We start from the raw sequence: 26,673 nt of genomic DNA, 5'->3' as shown, positions 1-26,673 counted from the left end.
ACAACTAATCTTACAAACCTTGGGATCCGTGGCAGCAGCTATCGGTACAGTGGTCTGTTCTTTACTGGAGTGAATAAAAGCTGATGAAGATCCCACAGTCTTTTAAAAAATATCTTCTTTTGTGGATTCACTCAAAGTTTCTCAAGGCCATCCTTTTGTTCTTTCCCTGCCCACAGCTATGGTAAACCACTGACATCTCCCAACTGGGGGGGTGGCACTTGGGAAGGATAGTCCAATGTATGTGGTCCCCAGAGAAGGACAAAGTGCATGTCAGTGTCCTAGAAATGAGAGCAGATCTGCTTGCATTCCAGGCCTTTCAAAGGTTCATAGGTAGGTACTAGGCTATCGGCTCAAGGGCCTAAGTAAGCCTAGCCAACAAGGTTCCCTGGCTTATGCCATGCAAGAAAGTTAGTTTCAAGATGTTCTCCCTTCCAGTATGATTGCTGTTCATGTGGACAGTATGTAGTCTGGTACATCAACAAATGGGGAGCCAGATCTTACCCATTATGTTGAGAAGCAGTAAAACTGTGGCAGTGGATGATCTCTTCTGGCTGCTATCTAATAGTAGCACACACACTGGGGAAGACCAGTGTGATTGCAGACAAATTAAGCAGGTCCATTTTGATGCCTCATGAGTCGGCATCAGTGTCAAAGTTGTGGAGAAAATTTTCCATCGATGGGGCCAGCTATGCTGCAACCTTTTCACCTCTCCCCTCAACAACAAGTGCAGCAGGTTCCTTCTCCCTGGTCATTCCAACAGGGTAGTCACCGAGAGATGCTCTAGTGCACGATTAGCCCCCCATTCTCTTATGCTTTACCCTCCCTGACATCTCATCCCCAGTTTTCTACAGAAAGCATACTGGTTGAAGAGCATGGTTATCCTGATTGCACCCTTTTGGTCTCGTCATTTGTTTTCCTTTCCTGTAGCCTCATCTTTTGAATCCTCCATGGATACTAAACCCCAGCCCAAATCTCCTTTCTCACCTGGCAGGGATGATTCATCCTGACATAACAGGCCTCAAGTTGACACCGTGGTTTTTCCAGTTCTATTGATTGCTAGAGAGCCCAGGCTTTCCTTCCCAGTCTGTCATATTTTATTAGCTACTCAAAAGGCTTCTGCTGAGAAAATTTACAGAAGTAAATGGAAGAGACTTGCTTTCTGGGCCCTTGAGAGATTTGGAACCTTTTTCTGGCCTTATACCAGCTGTACTTGAGTTTTTATCTTCAATCTTTAATAAAGAGGCTAGTTTTTCTACTGTTACAGTGCAGTTTGCTGCCATTTTGAATTTCCATCTTTGTGAATATAATTCCTTCTTGGGCTTTGCGTAATCTAGAAGCAGCTTTCTCAAAGGAACCTTCTTGCTTAAGCCTCCATTAATGGATCAGCCTCCTCCTTGGGTTTAACTGTGTTGCTTCAAGGTCTGACTCACGGGCCCTTTGAACCTTTAGACAAGACGGACCTTAAGTTTTTGTCCTGGAGAACCATTTTTTCTAGTTGCCATTACATCAGCTGGGCGAGTATCCGAACTCTGCTCTCATCCAAGCCTCCTTATCTGATTTCCCACAAAGGCAGGGTTTCCTTACAGGCCAACCCATCTTTTTTGCCTGAAGTAGCTTCTAAGTCTGATATCAGCCGCCAGGTCATTAACCTCCCAGTTTTCTTTCTACATTTCTCAGATAAGAGAGAGTACATGCTCCATCTTTTGACTGTACGTGGACAACATTTACATTTATCGCAGTCTGACTTAAGATTTCCAAAATACTGGCCAGTTATTTGTATCCTTCTCACCTAACAGATTGGACATGCCAATTTCTAAGGTTACCCTGGTCAAATGGCCAACTGATAACCCTCTTTTACTAAAGGACAAAAGATTTGCTATCAACCAGAGGAGAAGTTATGGACAGTAATTAATAAAGCGTTGAAGGATTTTATCTGGGAAGGGAAGAGGGCAAGGGTCAAGTGGCATAAGTCGATCCCTCCACTAGAATAAGATGTTTTAGGATTACCTGATTTGAAGGGATATTTTACAGCTACATAGTTAAGGCTCATACATAACACAAGCAGAAATCTATAATTCAGCATGGAAAGGGATGATGATGAAGCTGGAAGAAATGTAAAAAGTAAGTGTGTGATATTTTGGATGCAGATTCTTAAGGCAAATAAAGTCCTACAGAATATTATATTCACAAAGTAGTAGAAAGTATTCTAAGAACTAAGTCAACATGAGAATGGAGAAAGTAGATTTGCCGGTAGGAATGACTGCAACTTTGGCTGACAAGAATAGGTAAGTGGGTCTGAAATTTACTGGAGAAAGCTGTCAAACAAAGGGATTGAGGTCAGATAACTAGAGAGGGGAAAGGTAATAGAATGGAAGAAGCTAAAAAGACATTTGGACTGCAGGCTGGAGACTGCCTTCCCAATCCAGGGACTGATATCCAAGTATAGGCAAATAGAAGGGGATCAGGGAATCCTAAGTGAAACACCTGCTCTGGTAGTTTTTAGCTGAACCTAAAACAGAAGTTACTGTTAATTTGATTGCACAATAACTATAGGAATAAATCAAAAGAGGTTAGAAAAGATTGGGAAGAGATATTGGATAAGCAATTCACAAGGAAACAGTGGGAGGACATATATGTATGGTTCCCAAATATGCAGCAAAGTGTAGACAATTTAGAGTTTTTGTTTGGAAGTGTTTGCATTAGTATTTTTGTACCCTAAGCAAACTCCAGAGATTTTTTTTTCCTTATGGCAAATATTGGAGGTGTGATGGGGAAGACAGGTAATTGGGAAAACACATTTTGAGTGTTAAGTTGGCAGTCTTTATATATTCTCTTCAGAGTACTCTGTCAGAAATGCTAGGTGAGCAAATGGGTTTAACTAGGGAAAGATTTTTTGAGCTGGGTTGCAGGATCTGAATTTCTGGTGGCTACCAAAAGTACAATTACTAGAAGATAGAAATCAAAGTCTAAACCAGTTGTATTTGAAGTATTGAACATTATAACAGAGGTAAGAACTTGAATGTTTAGAAAAGGGTAGGAGCAATTTAATTAGAAAAAATAAAAATTGTGGAAACAATACATGCAGAGTAATGCTTTGGAGGAGTGAGGTTTATGCAAAAGGATGTATGTCCTGTACAATGTTTGTAACTGGAAACATGTTAATATGGTTTTCTTTTATTTAAATGTATGTTCGCTTGTGTCGCAAGTGATAATTCAATAAAGGTGTTAAAAAAGAACTGAGCTGGAGAACCTCCAGCTGTCACATGGCAGTTCTTCCTTTCCTCTATCCTCCAAGCCTGCAGTCTTTTGAAAATGTTATGCTAACATTTTCTTTTACATATTTTTGCATTTCTCTTGTGTTTAACTAGTTTATTGATAAAGTAGTCTTCCTCTGTAGTTTGCCTGTGAATGCTGTTTGTGGTACAATGCATTGAAGATGTAATGAACCCTCATAGGTTCATAGATGTTCTTCATTCCACATTGCTGCAGTCCTAACTATTGGGTAGTCCGCTGTCCAGTCGGCCCGAATACCAAAGTATATGGCTGGCGTTGGTCACGGCGCATTAGACTGACGTCAGTACGTCAGGGTACTAATGCGCATGACCGACGTCATATCCTCAGTCTTTTTTGCCGCATGGTCCGATGCAGAAGCAATTTTGCGAGTGCAGGTTGGCGTTCTGAAAGTTTCTGAAGTCAGAGTTTCAGACCGAATCAAAGTTGGCTAAGTACCCCGTTGGGGAATATTTTGGTTTTTTCTTGCCTCAGTATTTAACCGGATGTCAGAAAAAGTGAATAACTGTATTTCTTGTGGGAAACAGATACCTCATAGGGATTACCATACTTTGTGTATACCTTGTTTAGGGCCTGAGCACGACGTTGTTGGATGCCGCTCTTGTGCAAGATTTAACAAACGCACTATTAAGAGAAGGTTAGACTGTGCCAGGTTAGTGTTTGGGAAGCGTTGTAATTATAAAATGCCGTCGGATGTTCCGACGCCCGCTTCGGGCAAAAAGCGCAAGGATAAAGCAGCAAAGCCTAGAGTGGAAGAACCGACAGTCCCTGACGCCGGTTCTTTAGAAGGCTCAGTGGAGCCGGAGGTTCTGCCAGGTGTTTCTTTGGAGTCTCAGGGAGAGACTTTATTGTTACAGGATGTATCCTCTCAGGAAGTAGGCCAGGCTGAGGGGGCTTCTCAGGTGGCTGTTCTTCCCTCTCTTCCTAAGGTGGTTAGAGCCTCCCCCTCTGTTTCCAAGGCTTCTTTGAGAGGCAGGCCTAGTGTAGCTTCAGTGGGGGTTTCTCCTAGTGCTTCAGGGTCTTTGCCTAAGAAACATATGCTTAAAATGGCAGAGGATTTGATTACTATGATTAGGGGTTCTATGCCCCCTCCTGATAAGAGGCCTAGGGTGGAACCTGAGTTTGAGAGTTTTGAGCACTGTTCGGAGGCTTCTGAGTCTTCGGCTGAAGACTTGCAGGAGTATCCTCCTTATTCTGATTCTGATGTGGATGATTCTACTCCTTCAGCTTCTCCTCCTGAGGATTTTTCATTTTCAGAGACTCTGCATTCCATGAGGGAGCATTTTAAATGGGAAGGTCAAGATTTCTCTGATTCCAGGAAGAGGCTTAGGGAATTCTTGTTTTTACCCCAGCATAGGCCTTTAGCTATACCTCCGGTTCTGAATGTGGTGGAAGATGTTTTTGCAGAGGCTTCCCTGAATCCTGATTCTTTGCCTCCTGCACCAGTTAAACCGGATAGGTACTATAGGGTGCCTGAAGCTCATAAGTATCTTTTCAAGAGTCCTAGGGCAGACCCGAAACTGTCTCTCAGGGGCCTAAAGGTGTGAAGGCTTCTGTGGTTAAAAATCCTGTTCCTCCTGATAAAGAGTCAAGGGCTTTGGATAGATGGGGAAAGAAAGTGTATACTTCTTCCACTTTAGCCATGAGGGCATTGAATTGTCAGTTTCACATGTTAAAATATCAGAATTACCTCCTTTCACAATTGAAATCTAAGGTGGATGCTCTGGCGGAAGGTATTGTGTGTAAAGAGTTGCAGGATTTAGTTCATGTGTCTGAACAGGTGGGTAAACATTCCTTGCAGTGTGGTTTTGATGCTGTGCAGGCCTCCTCGAGGGTGGCTGCCACTGGTTCTGTTCTTCGTAGGCACGCCTGGTTGAGAGATCAGAACTTAGCTGAGCATGTTAAGACAAGGATTCTGGATGCTCCTTTACAGTCTGATGTGTTGTTTGGTTCGCCTGTTGAAGCAGTTTTAAAGAAAATGGAGGACAAGGCTAAGTCTATGCAAACTGTTAAAGATTTTTTGCAGGTGCAGCCTCCGAAGTTTAGTAGAAATTGGCCTACTAAGGGGTGGACTTATCCTGCTTATGATTCCCAGTCTAGGGGTAGGTCTAGACGTGGTAGGGGCAGAGCTCAAGGTTCTTTTAGGCCTAGGACAGGAGTTCACCTGCTCAGTCTTCTGGTGAGGGCAGGGGTCAGTCCTTTCGTAAGCAGACCCAATGACCTGCCTTTTCAGCTGCCAGTACATTCTCGCCTGGCAGCACCTCTGGGAGGAAGGCTGTCTCTTTTCAAAGAAAATTGGGATTTAATTACCCAAGACAGATGGGTTCTGGATATCATTCACCACGGTTACAGGTTTTATTTCCATACCTTGCCTCCTTTCAAAGGCATGCCAGACATTCCTCCTTTACAAAGAACAGAGGCTCACAAGCAAATTTCTCTGTTGCTCCAAATAGGAGCCATTCAGTCAGTTCCTGTGCCAGAAAGGGGCCTAGGATTTCATTCTCGCCTGTTCCTAGTACCAAAGAAGGGGAACACGTGGAGACCAATTCTGGATTCATCTATCCTCAACACTTATCTGGACATTCCCAAGTTCAAAATGTTGACGTTACAACAGCTTTTACCTCTGCTGGGCAAAGATCACTGGATGGTAACTTTAGATCTCAAGGAAGCTTACCTTCATGTGCCTATAAGGCTAAGTTGCAGGAAGTATCTGCGTTTTCGAGCTGGAAATTCTCATTATCAGTTCTCTGCATTGCCCTTTGGCTTATCCACTGCCAGAGTATTCACAAAGGTTCTGGCTCCAGTGATAGCTTACTTCAGGCTAAAAGGAATTCAAATCTATCCTTACTTGGACGACTGCCTGATTCTGGCTCAAGAAAAGGAAGACCTTCTACAGCATTTGGAATATGTTATAGCAGTGCTAAGATGCCTAGGGTATTCTGTGAACGAAATAAAGTCCAGTCTAGTACCCTCTCAAGACATGTGCTTTCTGGGTGTGAGACTGAATACAGCAGCCCAGATGGCCTTTTTAACCCCGGACAAACAAAAGAATCTATCCAGTTACTTCCATCAACTATCTCTTCAGTCCGGGCTGACTGCAAGGACAGTCCTTCAAGCCTTAGGGTTCATGGCATCTTGTATTCTGGTGCTTCCCAATGCCAAACTGCATATGAGGAAGCTACAATGGTATCTAAAAATCTATGGACACAGCACTGCCAGGATTTGGACACTGTCATTCAAATAATACCTTGCATTCAAAAGGAATTTTGTGGTGGGCTCAGGAATGTCACCTAAACAAGGGACTCTCTGTGACCCGCCAGAGGCGAGTCAGATTCTAACGACGGATGCCTCAGACATTGCTTGGGGAGCTCATCTAGATGGAAAATGGATACAAGACAAGTGGCCTGCCAGACTACAGCATCTACATATCAACATGAAAGAGATGTTAGCAGTCCAGTTTGCATTAATGGCTTTCAAGGAGTTACTTCTTCCAGGGCAGGTGTTGATTCTAACAGACAACACAACTGTCATGTGGTACATCAACAAACAAGGGGAACACATTCTTACCCATTGTGCAGGCAAGCAATGATTTTATGGGAGACTGCGCTCAGCTTGCAACTAACTCTTCAGGCAAGGTTTCTGCCGGGAGCACAGAACTCCTTAGCAGATGTGTTAAGCAGGCAAATCATGGATCCCCACAGTGGAAACTGGATCTTCATGTATTTCAAAATTGACAGTGTCATGGGGAACTCCAGACATAGATCTGTTCGCTTCTCCACTAAACCACCAGCTGCCACAGTTTTGCAGAAGGGATTTCATCACACAGCTTGGAAAGTGGATGCTCTTTCTTTCAGTTGGAAAAATCTTCATGTGTATGCTTTTCCACCTCTTCCTCTTCTCCCAAAGGTGCTTCTAAAGGTCAGACAAGACAAGCCAAGGATGATTTTAATAGCTCCAGATTGGCCTCGGCAGCACTGGTTCCCATTACTGAGGAGTCTGGTAAGGAAGCCTCCATGGCCTTTACCCTTGATTCCACATCTGTTGTCTCAGAAGGACGGTCGTCTGCTCAATGTCAAGCTTCACTCTCTTCATCTAACAGCCTGGCATATTCTGTTTTGAAAGACAGCAGGTCTCAACTTCCTCAACAAGTTTTAAATGTGATTATGGAAGCCAGAAGACCTAGTACAAGGAAAGTGTACGCAGAAAAATGGAAGAGATTTTTATTTTGGACTGCAGCAAAGGATTTGGAGATTTCGGAGCCTAATTTGAGTGTGGCTCTTCAATATCTTACTGAGTTATTGGACAAAGGTTTGTCTTTCTCTTCCATTAAGATTCATGCTGCAGCAATTTCAGCTCACTATGATTGTGACCCACCATTGTTTTCACATCCTTTGTTCAAGCAATTTCTTAGAGGGGCAAAGAATATACAAGCCCCACGTAGAGACCCTACTCCTGCCTCGGATCTCAATTTTGTGTTGGAGAAACTTACTCTACAACCTTTTGAGCCTCGGCTACTGCTGAACTGAAATACTTGTCATGGAAGACTGCTTTTTGTTGGCCATTACTTCTGCAAGAAGGGTTTCTGAGTTACAGGCCCTTATGGCGGTTGAGCCTTTTTGATTTTTCATAAGGATAGGGTATCATTACGTACTAATCCTTCCTTTATGCCTAAGGTGGTTTCTAGTGTGGCTTTAAACCAAACTATTCATTTGCCTACTTTCTATGCAGATCCCCAAAATAAAGGGGAAAAGATTTTGCACACTTTAGATGTACACAGGCAATTGCGTTATTATTTAAGCAGGACTAAGGATTTTAGGCAGTCTCAGCAGTTGTTTGTTTCTTTTGCTTTGAGTTCGCAGGGCAAGCCTGTGTCAAAACAAACTATTTCTAGGTGGATTGGGTTCTGCATTGCATTTTGTTATTCCCATCATGGAAAGGAGATTCCAGCTGGGATTAGGCCTCATTCCACTAGGGCTACTGCCACTTCAACAGCATTTCTAAGGGGGGTGGCAACTAAGGATATTTTGGAGGCAGCTACTTGGAGTTCAGTGCATACTTTCTCTAAGCATTACCACCTTCCTCTCTACTCTAAGTCTAGGGCTGGTTTTGCCACAGCTATTTTGCAAGGCATGTTATCAGCTCCTGCTTCCTTATGATTTGCCAGCCTCCCTTACCTCTGCTTTGGGATTCTACCCAATAGTTAGGACTGCAGCAATGTGGAATGAAGAACATAGTACAGTTTTGTACCTACCATAAATGTAGATGTTCGAGGATCCACATTGCTGCAGTCCAATTTACCCTCCCTCCTTCCCTCTGTGTTTAGGGGTGGTTGTGTAGGTGAGATTATATTCTGGTACCTTTGTATATATTGTATATATTTTTGGTGCAGGTATGTTTGGTGTGTTTTGGTTTTGGCCTTGTCTTTTTAGGGTCTTCTGACATCTGGGGCAAGAAAAGACTGAGGATATGGCGTCGGTCATGCGCATTAGTACCCTGACGTACTGACGTCAGTCTAATGCGCCGTGACCGACGTCAGCCATATACTTTGGTATTCGGGCCGACTGGACAGCGGACTACCCAATAGTTAGGACTGCAGCAATGTGGATCCTCGAACATCTACATTTATGGTAGGTACAAAACTGTACTTTACTAGTTATATACTAGGCTAATGACCACCAGGGCTTTTTATATCCCAGTTGTGTCCCGGCCATTTTTTAGGAGGGAATATGTTAGGAAGTTTCTTGATGGTAGTTTGGGCATTACTGTCTGCCTTTTTATTAGAGACATGAGTTCATAGGTAAATACTAAGATATCAGTGTGTGGACTATTTCAAGCCTAGCCAAGAACCAGAGGTCAGAATCAAACCCTTTACCGTGCATCTCTGAGGTAAGGACTGTAACCATTATCCAAAGTCCAACCTAGACCTTAACCATTATGTCAACCCCTCCCCTTTGAGGTCCTGTGATAAGATATTGTTTGGTGCATACACATTGCTCTCCCCCCATACAAATCCACTTAATATTTACTTTACCGTACTTAAGTACATCTATCCCCTTCATGCTAGTGTGTCTCTCTCTCTCTCTCTATATATATATATATATATATATATATATAGGAAAATATATATATATATATATATATATATATATATATATGCATGTGTTTGAGTTTATTGTTCCTGCATCCTGCCCTGACTTATACTTCTCTGTATGCTTGCTGTTATTTTAGCACTGCAAAGTTTTTTGCTTCTTTGGTTGTATTTTCCACTGTTTTTGCCTGAACATCATCCGGGTGGAATAAATAAATAAAAGTTCCCTTATCGCTTTCTGACATTTTCTTTTCTTCTGGTCCCATGCCTTATTATTTTGCTTTGTTATACTTTTGTTTATTCTTTTTATTTTTCCATTTCTGAGCTAATTTTTGAAATAACTTTGTTTGTTTGAAAATGGAGATAGTTAGATTTTTTTTCCCTCATGGTTTATAGATTCTGTACCTTTTCTAAAGTTCTAACTGGTGCCCTTGGTTAAGAGTGTTTATTTTGCAGTTGTGTGATTTTATTTCCCCCCACTTGCACAGTGCTGCAGTACTTTCAGCCTGTTACAAAGTGAAAGGAAAATTTAATCGGAGTGTGGGGGCAGTAATGTTAGATCTTGAGTGCAAATCTAAAAACTTGTCTGGACCCCTGCCATAGCTGTTTTGATTTTTTTTGGTTGTTTCTCTGATGCTGATTTGGATATTCAGAAATTTAGAGAACTAGTCCTAGTTTGCACAGTATTCAGTGTAAGGCAGGGGGTGAGCTTGGTAGCTGGTATGTGCAAGTCTTTCCAGCCTTAGTTCTGCAGGTGATGAAGATGGAGCTTGATAATCATGGTATGTATGTAATTTTCATTTAGTACTCGTCTCTGTTTTCACAGTACATTCCTGATTTGTACAGTTGTAGTGCATGGAAAATATGTAAAGAAATAGAAAATGTCCTCTAATATTTTGAAGAAAAAAATAACTTGCTGCTTTCTCATTGATAATGCACAAAAAGTATACTCCTATATTATAAAACAGTAGAAATAAGTTGTATAATACCAAGCCTTTATTTTTTTGCAATAAAGTGGAAGTAAATAGTTGGCATTTCTACAGATGTGGTTGGACACCATGAAACATGACAGTCTTAGTAAATTTTTACTGTGTTTAGAACAAGTTTTTACTGTGTTTAGTGCTTTGAATATGTTGATTAGATTTGGTTAGCCCTTCTCCATTGGATGATTGGACAAATTCTTAGTAGTGTGATAGGTCAGAAGGTACTTAATTATGCACCAAAGTCTTTGTTACCCACAAATTAAGACTCATTGTGATCAAATTCAGATATCTGCTGTTTAATACTTCACACAAGCATTTTTTACACTAATTGAAAATGTACCATTTTTGTCAGAGTTTGTAGATTTTGTCTTTTTAGGAAGTATTGTTGATACTTTATTATTGCTTTCCTTAGGTTGGAAAATTATATATTCAGTATCAGATGGACTTTAATAAGACAACAGTATATGAGCAGGAAGATGTAGTTTGCCATTTAAGAGAGAACAAAGAATTCTATATTCAGAAGGACCACATAAATTCACGTACGGATGTCTGCAGGTAGGTGTAATTAGAGCATTTGTTATAAATGTGTCAGCCACAGTGCTTTTTGAACCTCATCATTATTAGCAAAGTTCTGACTGCGATTCAATACCTGTATTCACCACTAAAATACATTGTAAAGCAAATATTAACTTTAAAACTTATTTGCAGCATGCTACCCAACAAATGGCAGCTGAAACTAAACTGTATAAAACAGAACCACTCTTCCTTGTATGGCAGTGTGAAGTGTGAGGTTTGAGTTCTGTTTGAAGTTAATTATATGCAGTACTGTGTGCTGAGTACTACATTTCTTTGGCATTTTCATTTTTGGAACATAAAGTATGCATGTATTGCAAAACAGTGATTTGTGTGTGTTTACTCAAACTTTAACAATGGTCCCACTGTTTCTTCAAGACTGCTCTATGCTTTTAGTTGAATTTTCACTTTTCCCCACTGTTACGCATCCAGAAAGCTTGTATAAACACATTTAATGGTTGTGGAGGTGTGTCCTACTGCAAAACAAAATGTCTTTTGTCCTTGCAGTTGCATATCTCTCAATTTTTAAAAGCAACACAACTCATAAAAGAATAATTCAAGTTAATGGAGGTAAAGCTGACTCTGCCATAATCCTTTGTGTTATATTAAAGTCCAGTAAGATAGTATATCTGACAGTTTTAGTGGAAAAGTGTATGCATACGTACAGTGGCAACTTTGTGATGTTTTCTGACAACTTCGCCATCAAGCCTCTTTGACCGTTCATAGAAGACTTCCTTGTTGTGACCTTTTTGGTAACTAAAGTGTGTCTTTACATTAAGAAGAGTTGGCCTGCAATTCTACTGGCAGTAGTAAGGTAGCCTAGTCTGTCTGACTTGGGAAACACACAGGGGAGGCTTAAAGTGGCTATTACTTGCTGTAGCTAGTTGGTACCTTTTCAACTTGAGTAGCCAAAGTATGTTTTTACATTATGAAGTCCGGGCCTGCAATTCTAGTGGCAGTAGAAAGGTAACCTTTAGTCTGTCTGAGTTAGAAAACGCATGGTGGGGGACTTAAGGTGAATATTAGTCTTGTTGTAGCCAGTTGGTACCTTTTCACTTTTGGCTAACCAAAATGTGTTTTACATTAAGAAGACATGCTCTAATTCTAGTGGCAGTAGGAAGGTAGCCTGGTCTGTCTGGGTTTAGAAATAATTTATTTCATCAGTCAGAGGGTGTTTTAGTTGGTTTAGTCACTTTTCTTTAAGTTCATGTGTAATTTCATTGTGTTTGCTCAACCTTTGGCTCAATTCCACATAGCCTAAAGGCTTAGCATCCATACCTGTGTTCTCAGAGTGTTGGTATTACATTTGGTGCCATCCAGGCTAAGATTAGTACTTTATATTGAAATATTGCAGTGAAAACTGGTGCTGTATTTTCAGATTATTTTATTGCACTTTTATGCATTTCATCATTGTAAAATATACTTGCTTTTCCTTGGTGTAGTTGCTGTTCGTGTGCTTTGAAATTGTCGTAAAGTGTGTGTTCCTTATTGCTGGCTTGTCTGCCTTGGTATCACCTTGAAATTACTTGTTTGGCTAGTTTGATTTGTTTCTGGTATCTTTTCACTTTTGGTTAATTGAAGTGAGCTTTTACATTAAGAAGACTGGGTTTGCAATTCTAATGGCAGTAGAAAGGTAGCTTGATCTGTCCAAGTTGGGAAATAAAAGATAGGCTTAAAGTGAGATAATTTCATTGTACAGACAGGATTTTTAGTTGATTCAGACAATTTTCTTTGAGTCTATAAATTCCACTGCTCATCCTTCTGTGATGTTTAGACATAGGCAGCTTAGAAACAACTAAAACTTTCCATGTGACCTTTCCCAGAACTAAGTTGCACAAAGAGCAACTTGTTTGCTGTTTGAGGAGCACTACCGGACAACTTCAGTCACATACAGCCTAGTTATAGTTTCTACCCTCACAGTGTCCAAGTTATCCTGCTATACCACCCCTTTGTAGCTCACCTAAAAAAGGCAGACACTGTGGAGGGGCACTTTCTCAGTTTCTCTGCTGGCAGTTTGGTAGATATGGGCAAGCTGAGTGTAGGAATTGTCTCATGTTCACTGACAACCAACTAATCCTTAGAGAAGCCGACACGGTATGAGAGAGATATAATTACAGTGTCACTTGAGGCAAGAGACTCATACAAAAGCACTCAAAATAAAAATCAGGTTGTCAGTACTGTGAACATTTACACCCACCACACACAGTACCAGACCAATATCTAGACCAGTTTATGCTGAGACACTTAAAAGCAACTTAAATCCCAAAGACCTCCTAAACATTCATCCTACAAAAAGAGGTTTTCATCAACCCCAAAAGTACTCCACCAGAACAACACCCAGCACAATACACACAGCCACTTCATTTGTAGCCTCAGCTTCAATGCCTGTAAGGCAAGCTAACATATACTACCCAATATTTTAATCACGGGAGACTCCACTGTGAGACATACATATGCCCTGCTTACCAGGATAAATAAGGAAAAAAGTTGTCTGTCAGAGGCCAGGATTTGCCATATCAGCCATGTACTCAAGTCATTCACAAGTACCACTATGATTCATTCATAGTTCTTGTGGGTGTAAATGATCTGAGACGTACTTCCTCAGACTGTATAAAGAGATTCATTATGGAGCTCTTAGACTGTGTGTCCCAGGCTGCTATGATGTTCATCGTGCATACAGCTGCAGTCATAACAGATGGGTTTTCCTGCCGTCAGGCGGGTCCTCGGACGGCCAAATTCCAAAGTCTAGGTCCGGCGTCGGATGTCGTCGCTTCTTCCCTGACGTCAGTGCGACAAGGGTATAAAAGAACCAGCCGACACCATTTTCTTCAGTCTTTCTTACCGTGCGGTGCCCGAAGCAGAAGCAGTTCGCAAGTGCCGGTCGGCCAGCTCCTGAGATTACGAATATTTTTCAACTGAAGTCTTCTTGAAAGCTAAGTACCCCGTTGGGGAAACTTTTCTTGCCTCAGACCGATGTCAGACAAAGTTAATAATTGCATTTCATGTGGGAAGCAAATACCGCATAAGGATTTTCATTCCCTCTGCATTCCTTGCTTAGGCCCAGACCACGACGTCTCGGCCTGTCGTTTTTGTGCTACATTCAACAGACGCACTATTAAGAGTCTGGCAGAGTTCGCCCAACACTATTTTGGCAAAAACTTTAATTACATTATGTCGTCGGATTCTCCGACTCCAGTTTTGAGTAAAAGACGCAAAGATAAGGACCGACATACGAGGTCCGCGACTTCTACCGACACCACGCTAAAGCCGACTTCAGGTGCTCCGGTTCTCAGCGAGGCGCCTACGCAGCCCCTGACTACCGATGACATTTCATTGGCGGTGTCTTCTGTGCCCGAGGTCGCAGGCTCTTTGGGCCACATCCCGACTACAGATACCGAAGCCACTCTTGGCGGGGAAACTCAGAGTTTAGACAGGCCTGCCACCTCTCAAGGTGTCTTCAGGCCTCCTTCTTCTTTTTCCATCAAGGCTTTCACTAAGTCTAAAGCAGCCATGCATACTAAAAGACAAGCTCCACAGGGCCCCTCTCAAGGCCCCATGCCTAAAAAGCAGATGCTCAAAATGGCTGAGTATTTGATTACTCTTATCAGGGGTTCTCAACCCCCCTCGGACAAAAGGCCCAGAGTGGAGGAAGAATACCCTTCCTCGGACCTGGCCTCCATTACTTCAGAGCATTCTGAAGACCAGGAACATTCATACTCCCCTTTTGAAGATTTTGATGCAGAGGAGTCCATTCCCTCCGTCCCCCCCGAGGATTACTCTTTTGGGGAAACCTTACATACCTTGAGGGAACACTTCCACTGGGAAGGCCAAGAGTACTCAGACTCCAAGAAAAGGCTTAGGGATTTCCTCTTGCTCCCTCAGCACAGGCCTCTGGCTATACCTCCTGTCCTAGACATACTAGATATTGTGTATTCGGAGGCCAGCCTTAACCCAGATTCTTTACTTCCAGCTCCAGTCAAGCCTGACAGGTATTACCGGGTTCCTGATTCACACCAATTCCTATACAAAAGCCATGCGGCTGACCCAGAAACTATTTCACAGGGTCCCAAGGGAATTAAGGCCTCCACTGCTAAAAATCCATTACCTTCAGAGAGAGATTCCAGAGCTTTAGAAAGGTGGGGGAAAAAGGTATACACCTCGGCCACCTTAACCATGAGGGCATTAAACTGTCAGTTCCATATGTTAAAGTACCAACAGTTTCTGTTATCACAGTTGAAAAGCAAAATGTCACAACCTGAACAACCAGACTTGAAGGAGTTGCAGGATTTGTTACATAGTGCAGAGCAAGTGGGTAAACATACCTTGCAATGTGGTTTTGATGCTTTAGAGGCCTCATGTAGAGCTGCTGTTACAGGATCAGTCATACGTAGACATGCTTGGCTCAAACAGCAAACCTTACCAGATCATGTCAAAGCTAAATTACTAGATGCACCTCTTCAAAAAGATGTATTGTTTGGTGTTAAAGCTGAGGAGGTATTAAAGAAAATGGAGGCAAAGGCAAAGTCAGTGCAAACAGTGAAAGATTTCCTACAGGTACAACCTCCACATTTCAGTAGAAATTGGCCTTCAAAAAAATTGGTCCTTTCCAGCCACGAACAGACCCCAAAGAGGTAGATACAGGCGCCCGAGCGATAGAGGGCAATCTCAAGGATCGTTTAGAGGCAGACAATGACAAGCACCTACACAAAGAGGTGATGAGGATAGTCTACAGCCATTCAGAAAGCAGAACCAATGACTTTCCCCTTTGCATGCCAAGCAAGGCTCAAATGGCAGCACCTTTAGGCAGAAAACTGGCATTATTTTCGAAAAATTGGCATATTGTCACAAAAGACAAATGGATCCTGGACATTATAGACAGAGGCTACAGATTCCACTTTCACACCCTTCCAAAAATGAGAGGCATGCCAAACCTGCCACACAATCAAAGGGCAGAGGCACAAAAACAAATTTCAGATCTCATGGATATGAAAGCTATTCAAGAGGTACCTGCACAAGAACAGGGTCAAGGTTTTTATTCCAGACTATTCCTGGTACCAAGGAAGGGCAAAGATTGGAGACCTATTTTGGACCTATCCATCCTAAACACATTTTTACTCGTGCCAAAATTCAAGATGCTCACATTACAGCAGCTTCTTCCCATGCTGGGCAAGGAGTCTTGGCTGGTAACATTGGACCTCAAGGAGGCGTACCTGCATGTCCCAATCAGACAAGATTGCAGAAGATACCTCAGATTTCTTGCAGGTTCATCCCATTATCAATTCTCTGCATTGCCTTTTGGCTTATCTACTGCGCCCAGATAGTGTTCACGAAATGCCTGGCATCAGTAATTGCCTACTGCAGACTTCAAGGGATACAAATATACCCATATTTGGATGACTGCCTGATCCAAGCGGACAGCAAGCATATACTTCTGAAACATCTGTCATTTGTAATAATGTTGTTGAATTCTCTGGGATACACAGTCAACAAAAAGAAGTCAAGGCTAATACCCTCTCAAACAATAATTTTCCTGGGTGCCAGCTTGAATACAAATACCCAGATGGCCTACCTCACGCCAGAGAAACAAGGGCAACTAACTCAATACTTCAGAAAACTGGCAACCTTCACCAGGCTGACTGCAAGGAAAATCCAGCAGGCTCTGGGATTCATGGCATCTTGCATCCTGCTAATCCCATGTGCAAAGCTGTATATGAGGAAACTTCAATGGTACCTAAAAAACCTATGGTCTCAACACAGCCACAGTTTGGAAACAGTAATACCACTGATTCCATGTCTTCACAAGGAATTTCTGTGGTGGGCTCAAGCATGCCAAAGAAACACAGGTCTCCCATTCTGCAAGCCTCAAGCAAATCAAGTCATCACAACAGACGCCTCGGACTACGCCTGGGGGGGAGGCGCACATGACAGATACCGCATTCAGGGCAAATGGTCCCAAAAAGAAAAGCACCTACACATCAATCAAAAGGAAATGCTAGCAGTAATAAATGCTATTATGGCTTTCAAAGACCTACTGCATCCAGGCCAGCTATTGATAAGGACAGACAACACCACAGTAATGTGGTACATAAACAAACAGGGAGGAACCCATTCATACCCCCTATGCAGGCTAGCCATGTCTCTTTGGAACATGGCTCTGGAATTACAAATCGAACTTCAAGCACAGTACCTGCCAGGCAAGGAAAACACGCTGGCAGACAACCTAAGCAGAAATATGACAGATCCACACGAATGGAAGTTGCATCCTCAAGTTTTTACAAAGATTCAAGCATGAGGAAGGCCAGACATAGACCTCTTTGCCACCCACAGAAATCACCAATTGACAAAATTCTGCTCAAGGACCTTTCATCCACAGGCCTGGAAAGTGGACGCACTCTCTTTCAGTTGGACAACAGTGACAGTTTATGCCTTTCCACCTCTTCCTCTGCTGCCCAAAGTTCTATTAAAAACCAGAGCAGACAGACCAAAGATGATTCTCATTGCTCCAGACTGGCCAAGACAACGCTGGTACCCACTCCTGAGGAGCCTGACGCATTCCCCAACATGGATCCTGCCTCTAATGCCTCTTCTTCTGACTCAGCACAACTTCAAAACTCTTAACAGTCAGCTGAAAACACTCAATCTAGCCGCATGGAAGATTCCTTAAATTCACAACAGACCCTACTCTCCAAGGAGGTGCAAGATGTCATTTTGGAGGCCAGAAGGCCTTCCACTAGAAAAGTCTACTCCGCAAAATGGAAACGGTTTTGTGCCTGGAATCAGAAAAAGGGTCAGAATCCTGGAATACTGAATTTATCTCAAATATTACAGTACCTAGCTGAGATGCAAAGCAGTGGACTTTCATTCTCCTCCATCAAAATCCATGCCTCAGCCATTTCTGCAGAATACAACACTGATCCTCCTTTATTCTCTCACCCCTCTTAAGACAGTTCCTCAGAGGGGCTAAGAATATAAAACCCCCAAGGAAACAACCAGTACCTGCTTGGGACCTCAATTTCATTCTAGAAAAACTGACCTTGCCTCCTTTTGAACCAGCTGCTTCAACAGAACTGCAATATCTGTCCTGGAAAACAGCCTTCCTTCTGGCTATCACCTCAGCTCGCAGGGTTTCGGAACTACAAGCCCTCATGGCTGTGCAGCCTTTCATCATTTTCCATCAGGACAGAGTTTCCTTACGAACCAATCCTTCCTTTATGCCAAAGGTAGTATCCAGGGTAGCCTTGAATCAGGCTATCCACTTACCTACCTTTTTCCCTAATCCTCAAAACAAAGGGGAGAGACTACTACATTCCTTGGACATTCACAGACAGCTACGTTATTATTTGGACAGAACAAAGCCTTTCAGAAAATCAGAGCAACTCTTTGTGTCCTATGCCACAGGAGCTCAAGGGAAGCCTATTTCCAAACAGACAATCTCAAAATGGATAGCCCACTGCATACGCTTTTGTTACTCTTTTCATGGTAAAACTGTACCTGCAGGCATCAGATCTCACTCCACAAGGGCCACAGCTACCTCTGCAGCTTTCCTCAGGGGGGTTCCTACCAAAGATATTTTGGAAGCAGCCACTTGGAGTTCTGTACATACCTTCTCCAAGCACTATCACCTTCCACTATACTGTAAATCTAGAGCGGGCTTTGCCACAGCAGTCTTGCAGGGCATCCTTGCTCCTCCTAGTTCCACTTTTGCCTGCCACCCCTTTTTAGCTTTGGGATTCTACCCATCTGTTATGACTGCAGCTGTATGCACGATGAACATAGTACAGTTTTGTACCTACCATAAATGTAGATGTTCAAGTGCTAATACAGCTGCAGTCCAGGTTTCCCTCCCTCCTTCCCCTCTTGGGACAGGCCTAATGGCTAAACACCTCCTCATACAACCTGATTGGGGTATTCTTTTATGGTGTATTTGCTTGCAACTACTGTTTTTTGATTATATTGCATTGCATTATTACATAAATTTATGTATTGCCTTCTTTCTGGGGGCACCTCACCTCACATCTGGGGCAAGAAAAACTGAAGGAAATGGCGTCGGCTGGTTCTTTTATACCCCTGTCGCACTGACGTCAGAGAAGAAGCGACGACATCCGACGCCGGACCTAGACTTTGGAATTCGGCCGACCGAGGACCCGCCTGATGGCAGGAAAACCCATCTGTTATGACTGCAACTGTATTAGCACTCGAACATCTACATTTATGGTAGGTACAAAACTGTACTTTTCTAGCACTCAGCAACTTTGTACCTTCATCAAGGATGATGCTACAATCTGAACAAAATAATTGGCTTAGTTTCTGGTGTCATTCCATGGAGTTACAGTATTTGTCAGCATGGGACGCTATGGTTCACAGAACATGTTGCTTTGCCAGTGATGGTCTACACCTGTCCCTTCTAGGCTTTCAAATATGGGCTAAAACATTATCCTCCTCCATGGTGCCTTTTTTTAGGTATTGCCAAATTAAATCTTCCAACAAAGCAAAACCATCCTAAGAGTGTCTAAAGGTGTTATTACTCAATGCCAGGAGCCTAAACAAGAAACTCCATCCCCTCCAGGCTCTCCTCGCCCTGTAGAATGTGGACATCTGCATAGTTACTGAGACATGGTTTACAACTGCAGAGAACACCAGGCAGTACAGGGCTACAATGTCTTACACACATTTAGGGCAGCTACTGCACAGGCAGGGACCAAAGGTGAAAGAGTTTCAGTCTGTATGAACAACAAATTCACCTGAAGACCAGTCAAACAGGATGACACACTTGAGCTTTTCCATGGCCAGATTTCCATAAGTAAAGTCCCATATCTTAGCCTTGCAAGTTGTAGGTAACCCTCTACTACTCTAGTAACCCTATGACTTGTACTTACTGGAAGCCCTCACCATTCAACCAAATTTGTTATTTGTGGGTGACCCCACTGTAAACTGTGATTCTTAGAGAACCCCAACCTTAAGTCCCAGAGATTCCTGGACATCGTAAACACAAACACCTTGGAACAGGTAGTCTGTAAAGCCTGCTAGCGGTACAAACATACTCAACCTGGTATTCACAGATGTGGCATAATGCATTACCAATGCATTGTAGTGTCCTCTCTGGTAAGGTCAAACCACAAAGCTATTTCTTTCATAATAGAAATCAGTTCTTTGGCCATGGCTAACATTGTACATTTAGGAACTATTGTATGGCAAATTTCCTGCTTGTCAAAATTATAGGCCCCGCCCTTGAACCCTGAGAACACAGCTGCTTATGCAGAATTGTGCACAGAAACCCTGTACACTCATGTCAGTAAATGCATAGAGACAGCTATGCCTTACCAGAATTAAGTCCAGAATTAATTAAAAAAAAAAAACCTCTGTGGTGGAACCCAAACATAGGTTGTACAACAAAAGAAAAGATCAAGGCAAACAGAACACAGCTCTGGATAAAGTGCCTCTGATAAGCAAAAGAGCAAATCCAATGAAAAAACTCCAGAGAGACACCACGACAAATGGAGCCGACCTGATGAAAACTTTTTTATTCACACAAAGAGCCACAGAACAATGGCCAGTAAGCACTTTCACGTTTCTCTGAACACTTCTTCAGACTTAAAAAGTACTTCTCCTATAGTACATCAATATAAAGGCAGGTTTAACCAGCTTGCACCAATCAAGATCATCCCGTTACATCATTAATTAATGCAGTAATCAAAAATCAATTAAATCATCTCTGCCTAGTAATGCTTACAATACTGAAGAATGTAGTGTGTCATCACATAACAATGCATATAGAAAGCATATGCAAATGTGTGCATGCAATAAAAACATACACACACATATATATATATATATATATATATATATATATATATATATATATATACATACATAAATATATATACATACACACACATACTAATAAAATGTGCATAGGATATGGATATATATATATATATATATATATATATATATATATATATATATGTTGGAATGTTCTTTTATACTGTACTATATACTGTATGTACTGCATATGTGTATCCTATATGTATATTACTATTATGTATCTTTAGATGTTGCTGTGTTTTCACTATTAAATTGTATTGTTTGCTTGGAGCTTTTCTCCCTGGGCCTCAGCTGAAAATGGGCCTGCGTCCAGTCGAACTTTCCCAGTTAACAAATGTAAAATAAAAATAATACATAAAAATATAACAAGATACAACCATTAAATCACAATAGAGATGAAAGTGAACAACCAAAACTGAAACCAAGGCAAATGGTTCGCTTGGAGAAACCAAATGAGGGCCCAAGACCGTGTTGAAAAAATATCCAAACAGTTTATTCGGTAGCAAACACACAGAATCACTTAAACGCTAAACACTTGGAATACGTTTTCGAAAGTCTTCTTCAGAAGGCAAATGGTAAATGAATGTTACAACACATCTTATATAGGCTGTTCTAAATCAATTAAGAACAATTATTCAATAAACATTATTCAATAAAAAAACACTCAAGTGAATAATAGAGTGAATTAATTTGTATACCTTGCTAAACCTGTTTGTAAAAAGGTTGTAAAATAAATACTTCAAGATTAAAAAGTCCTAAAATATCCTCCTATATAATAAAATATTATCTTATATGATAAAATGTGTGTATTTATATATATTATAATAAATGTTCTTGTATTACAAAAACTATTGTTTGATTAGTTTGCTGCACTAAGGAAACAAATATGTGTATGTAATTGTATACTGCCATCTGCTGGAAATATAATGTTATAAATTTGCAGCTCTTAACTTAAGAACAGGAAGAAGGGGTAGCATATCGTTCAGACCAGGGCTTTTTGTAGCTTCCAAAATAATCTGCCAATATAACTCCCTGTATTCTAATATAGCTTCCCACATACCCACCCCTAACTTCCTTGGGAACAACTTCCAAAACAAAAAAATTGAAGGAAGCATGTCGACATAATGTGTGACGAAATAATGCATTGTTCACATTCTGCTTTTTGATTTCATAATAATGTTCGTAAATTCTTGACTTTAACTTCCTGTCAGTCTTCCCCACATAAAATGAATAACAGTGATGGCAGGTGGCTAAATAAACAACCCCGTTAGTATTGCAATTAGAAAAATGAATACGTGTAATGTGCCTGTTTCTACTGGGAATAATGTATATACTGGAACTGTTAACTATATGCGGGCATTGAGAACAGGACCCACATTTAAAAGTTCCCACTCTTCCAGGTCAATTTTTAAAATTTGAACCCCCACCAAACTCAAATAATTTCTTAAAATTCAAGTCCTTTCTGTATGTGAATTTTAAGGGTTGTATGTGTATATAACCTAGGTCAGAAATTTGTCTGAATCTGTCCCATTCCCTAGTAACACTCTGTTTAATGACACCTGAATCTCCCGTGTAGTCCATAATATATGCTTGCTCCCAACTATTGGTAATATTCTGATTATCCCTTGTGTTGGATTTAGCAGAATCATCTTGACCCAAAATAGGGGCAAACCTCCCCTTTCTTCCCTCCGCAACTTCCTGGATAGTCTCACAAATTAAATTGTCTGGATAACCTCTCTCCCTGGACATATCCATAACAAAGCCACAATCTTTTATAAATTCTTCATCTTGTGATGTCATATGACTGGTCCTAACCAGTTGTCCTTTAAGTAAATTCTTCTTTTGGAAAAACGGATGACCACTGGTGAAATGAAGATAAGAATTAGAAAAAGTTTTTTTCCTATGTATTTTTGAAGAGAAAGCATTGTCCAACTTAGTCAGAGAAATATCCAAATAAATAAATTCTTGACTGTTAAAATTGTATGTAAAATCCAAAAAATTAGTTGTTCCAATATAAGTCAGGAAATCAAAAAATCTTTCTTGGGTGTCTATTCAAAAAATGCAAATATCGTCCAGAAAGCGTTTGTACAAACACCAACTGGCAAATTCACAGTTATTAATAAATAAATTCTCCCACCAAGATAGAACAATGTTTGTGCACATAAACCCTGTACAGTCATGTCAATAAATGCATAGAGACAGCTATGCCTTACCAGAATTAAGTCCAGAACTAATTAAAAAAAAAAACCTCCGTGGTGGAACCCAAACATAGGTTGTACAACAAAAGAAAAGATCAAGGCAAACAGAACACAGCTCTGGATAAAGTGCCTCTGATAAGTAAAAGAGCAAATCCAATGAAAAAACTCCAGAGACACACCACGACAAATGGAGCCGACCTGATGAAAACCTTTTTATTCACACAAAGAGCCACAGAACAATGGCCAGTAAGCACTTTCACGTTTCTCTGACCACTTCTTCAGACTTAAAAAGTACTCCTCCTGTAGTACATCAGTATAAAGGCAGGCTTAACCAGCTTGCACCAATCAAGATCATCCCATTACATTGTTAATTAATGCAGTAATCAAAAATCAATTAAATCATCTCTGCCTAGTAATGCTTACAATACTGAAGAATGTAGTGTGTCATCACATAATGCATATAGAAAGCATATGCAAATGTGTGCATGCAATAAAAACAAACCTATATATATATATATATATATATATATATGTATACACACACTAATAAAATGTGCATAGGAAATGTATATATGTTGGAATGTTCTTTTATACTGTACTATATACTGTATGTACTGCATATGTGTATCCTATATGTATATTACTATTATGTATCTTTAAATGTTGCTGTGTTTTCACTATTAAATTGTATTGTTTGCTTGGAGCTTTTCTCCCCGGGCCTCCGCTGAAAATGGGCCTGCGTGCAGTTGAACTTTCCCAGTTAACAAATGTAAAATAAAAATAATAAATAAAAATATAACAAGATACAACCATTGACATATAAAATATGGGCATTCGTATAAATGTCCTACATCTAAAAACATGTTTATTCTAGCCATTTAACATTCATAATGTCAGTAAAATTTCATTACCATACAAATTTGCTTTTCCATATAAAAACTACTATTCCATAAAAATATCATACTCTTGTATAAATAAAAAAAAATGTGTTCATACTTATGTACCAAGGTAATAAATAGGGGTCTGCCCAGATACAACACACAAGTTTCGATTTACGGTGATGGAATTAATATACAAAACAGCGAGGTTAGGTGATGTCAGGAACCATACTGAGAAGCAGGAAGCTAGATGGATCCTGAGGTTACAAGCAGATAGGCTACACGGCCTAAATGATAGGGTTTCACTAAAACCCTTCCTTAAAGATAGACCCCTTACTCACTTTTACTGGGCAGACCCCTATTTATTACCTTGGTACACAAGTATGAATGCATGTTTTTTTATATATACACTAGTATGACGTTTTTATGGAATAGTAGTTTTTATATGGAATAGCTGATTTTTATGGTAATGAAATTTTACTGACGTTATGACTGTTAAATGGCTAGAATAAACATGTTTTTAGATGGAGGACATTTATATGAATGCCCATATTTTATATGTCATTGGTTGTATCTTGTATATATTTTCTATGCACATTTTATTAGTTAGTGCATATATATATATATATGTTTGTTTTTATTGCATGCACACATCTGCATATCCTTTCTGTATGCATTATGTGATGACACACTACATTCTTCAATATTGTAAGCATTACTAGGCAGATAGATCATTTAATTGATTTTTGATTACTGCATTAATTAACAATGTAGTGGGATGATCTTGATTGGTGCAAGCTGGTTAAACTTGCCTTTATATTGATGTACTATAGAAGGAGTTAAGTCTAAAGAAGCATTCAGAGAAACGTGAAAGTGCTTACTGGCCATTCATTGTTCTGTGCTCTTTGTGTGCACAACAAAAGAAAAGAGCCATAGCCAAGATTAGGAAGTGGCACGCCCAACATGATGAAACCACTTTCATCAGTCTAAACAAACAAACAGGACAAATTAAATATGTGAAAGCCAGATATGAGGTAAAGATAGCCTCCCAGCCAAAGGACAACCACAAGGCTTTCCTTGGCTATGTTGGAAACCTCACAAGCAGCACACAGCAGTGTGCAAAATTGGTTGTAAATGTAGTGCCCCCCCACACACACACACACACACACACACAGCCAGAAGGTATAGAAAATCTGCTGGTCAACATTTTCAGGTTAATTTGTACCCCCTCCCCCAAAACTATCGCTAGGGAGCAGGTCCTAGCTGCACACTCTAAGGCCAAAAAATGCTTCATCTATGGTATCTAATAACATCCAGGGATGCATCCTAAATAGTCTGAAACATAACCTCTTAGGACCACTGGGGTCACCATAAAACCACAGCCTGTAGACAGGTTTTATGCCACAGAAATTGAGAACCATAACAGTTAGCACTCTGCTCAAATGTAGGCCATCAACAGACCCCGGGAACCACAGACTCATAAGTATGACTAGTCTCGTGTGCAAAACTTTGAAAAAAATTATCATGGAAATGATTAATAAGGACATAGAAAATCTTCAGTCTCTGGAGGCAGCCGAGTTTGGTTTCATCAAGGGTTGATCATGCCTGCGTAACCTGGTGGATGACTTTGAGTAGGTCACCAAGCCAATGGATGAGGGCAAACAGTACATGCAGCCTACCTTGATCTGGCTAAGGAATTCGATACTATACCCTACTTGGACATAGTAAACAAACTAATGGATGTAGGCATAAAACCCATATGTTGTACTTTGGATTGCTAGCTGGCTCTCAGATAAGACCCAGCAAGCTAAGATAGGGGAGACCCACCTCCACAGAGAGGAATGTCATTTAGTGGCGTCCCTCAAGGATCTTTGCTGGGTCAACTCCTTTTTTGGCATCATCTTCTTGGAAGTCAAGGCTAATATCACGGGCCACTTTCTGACCATGTTTGCATATGATTGCAAACTTGGAGCAGCCGTAGAATCCCACAAGACACTGACATCATGCAAGAAGGACTAACGCAGACAAATGACTTTTGCGAAGCCACAGCTTAAAACTCAGTGCCAAGAAGTGTATAATAGAACCCTTTGGTTAGCCACCTTAGGAAATTACCTCATGGATAGAACACTAAAAGTAGAACCAGTAACCAGGGATATGGGTATGCATCTACACAGTAACCTACCTTTCAACCAACATATGAAATCAGTAACACAGTTATTCTGTGTTCAGATTATAAGCAAGGGCATGGCATCTAGGTCCAAGGAGGTCTTTGTTCTACTGTATTTGACCCTCATTAGTCCCATTATTGAGTATAATACCCCCTTTGTTATGTACCAGACCAGGAACATGCAGTAATTGGAATGGCCACAGATGTTCCTCACAAACATGTCTTATGCAGATTGCCTCAAAGCCCTATCTTTAAATGCTCTTTCCTACAGATTGTTGAGATGTGACTTATGCTTGGTATACAGGACATCCTTAGGTCCCACTCTGAACCTTTTTACATATCCAGAAAATGAATAGCATTAGAATTACTTGATCTAGGGATTAAAACTTTGTGACGTAAGTAGGACATTGGAGGGACAGGTATGTGTACTGATTTTCCTTCTCTGGAACAAACATTCCATCTATGTGAGGCAGAGCTCTTCCCTAACCCTATTCAAGAGAAACCTGGACCAGTGGATAGGAAGTCGGGAATACACCTGGGCTCTAGCCCCTGTGTTTCTAATGGACAGTGGTAGCCTGTAAATCTTGTCCTAGCTTGCATATAACCCTTAAAGTAACCTCAAAGTCAAACAAACTTGCAGGATACAATTGGGATGCTTGGCTAGGCTTAT

At 40.9% G+C, this 26,673-nt stretch overlaps 1 protein-coding gene across 1 annotated transcript in view; it reads left to right on the top strand.

Annotated features, from left to right (window-relative positions):
- The window catches only part of LOC122799218, a 1,108,404-nt gene that overhangs the window by 397,758 nt on the left and 683,973 nt on the right, over positions 1–26,673 (top strand). Inside the window, exon 8 of the mRNA XM_044068137.1 lies at positions 10,775–10,917. Within this exon, the coding sequence (XP_043924072.1) occupies positions 10,775–10,917 (143 nt within the window). The remainder of the gene's footprint in view (positions 1–10,774; positions 10,918–26,673) is intronic.

This window comes from Protopterus annectens, chromosome 4.part0 (genome assembly GCF_019279795.1).
Source record: "Protopterus annectens isolate FY-2018-M chromosome 4.part0, PAN1.0, whole genome shotgun sequence".
In the NCBI taxonomy this organism is placed as follows: Eukaryota; Metazoa; Chordata; order Ceratodontiformes; family Protopteridae; genus Protopterus; species Protopterus annectens.
The sequence above is the reverse complement of the archived record's forward strand: the minus strand, read 5'-3'. Positions and strand labels throughout refer to the sequence as shown.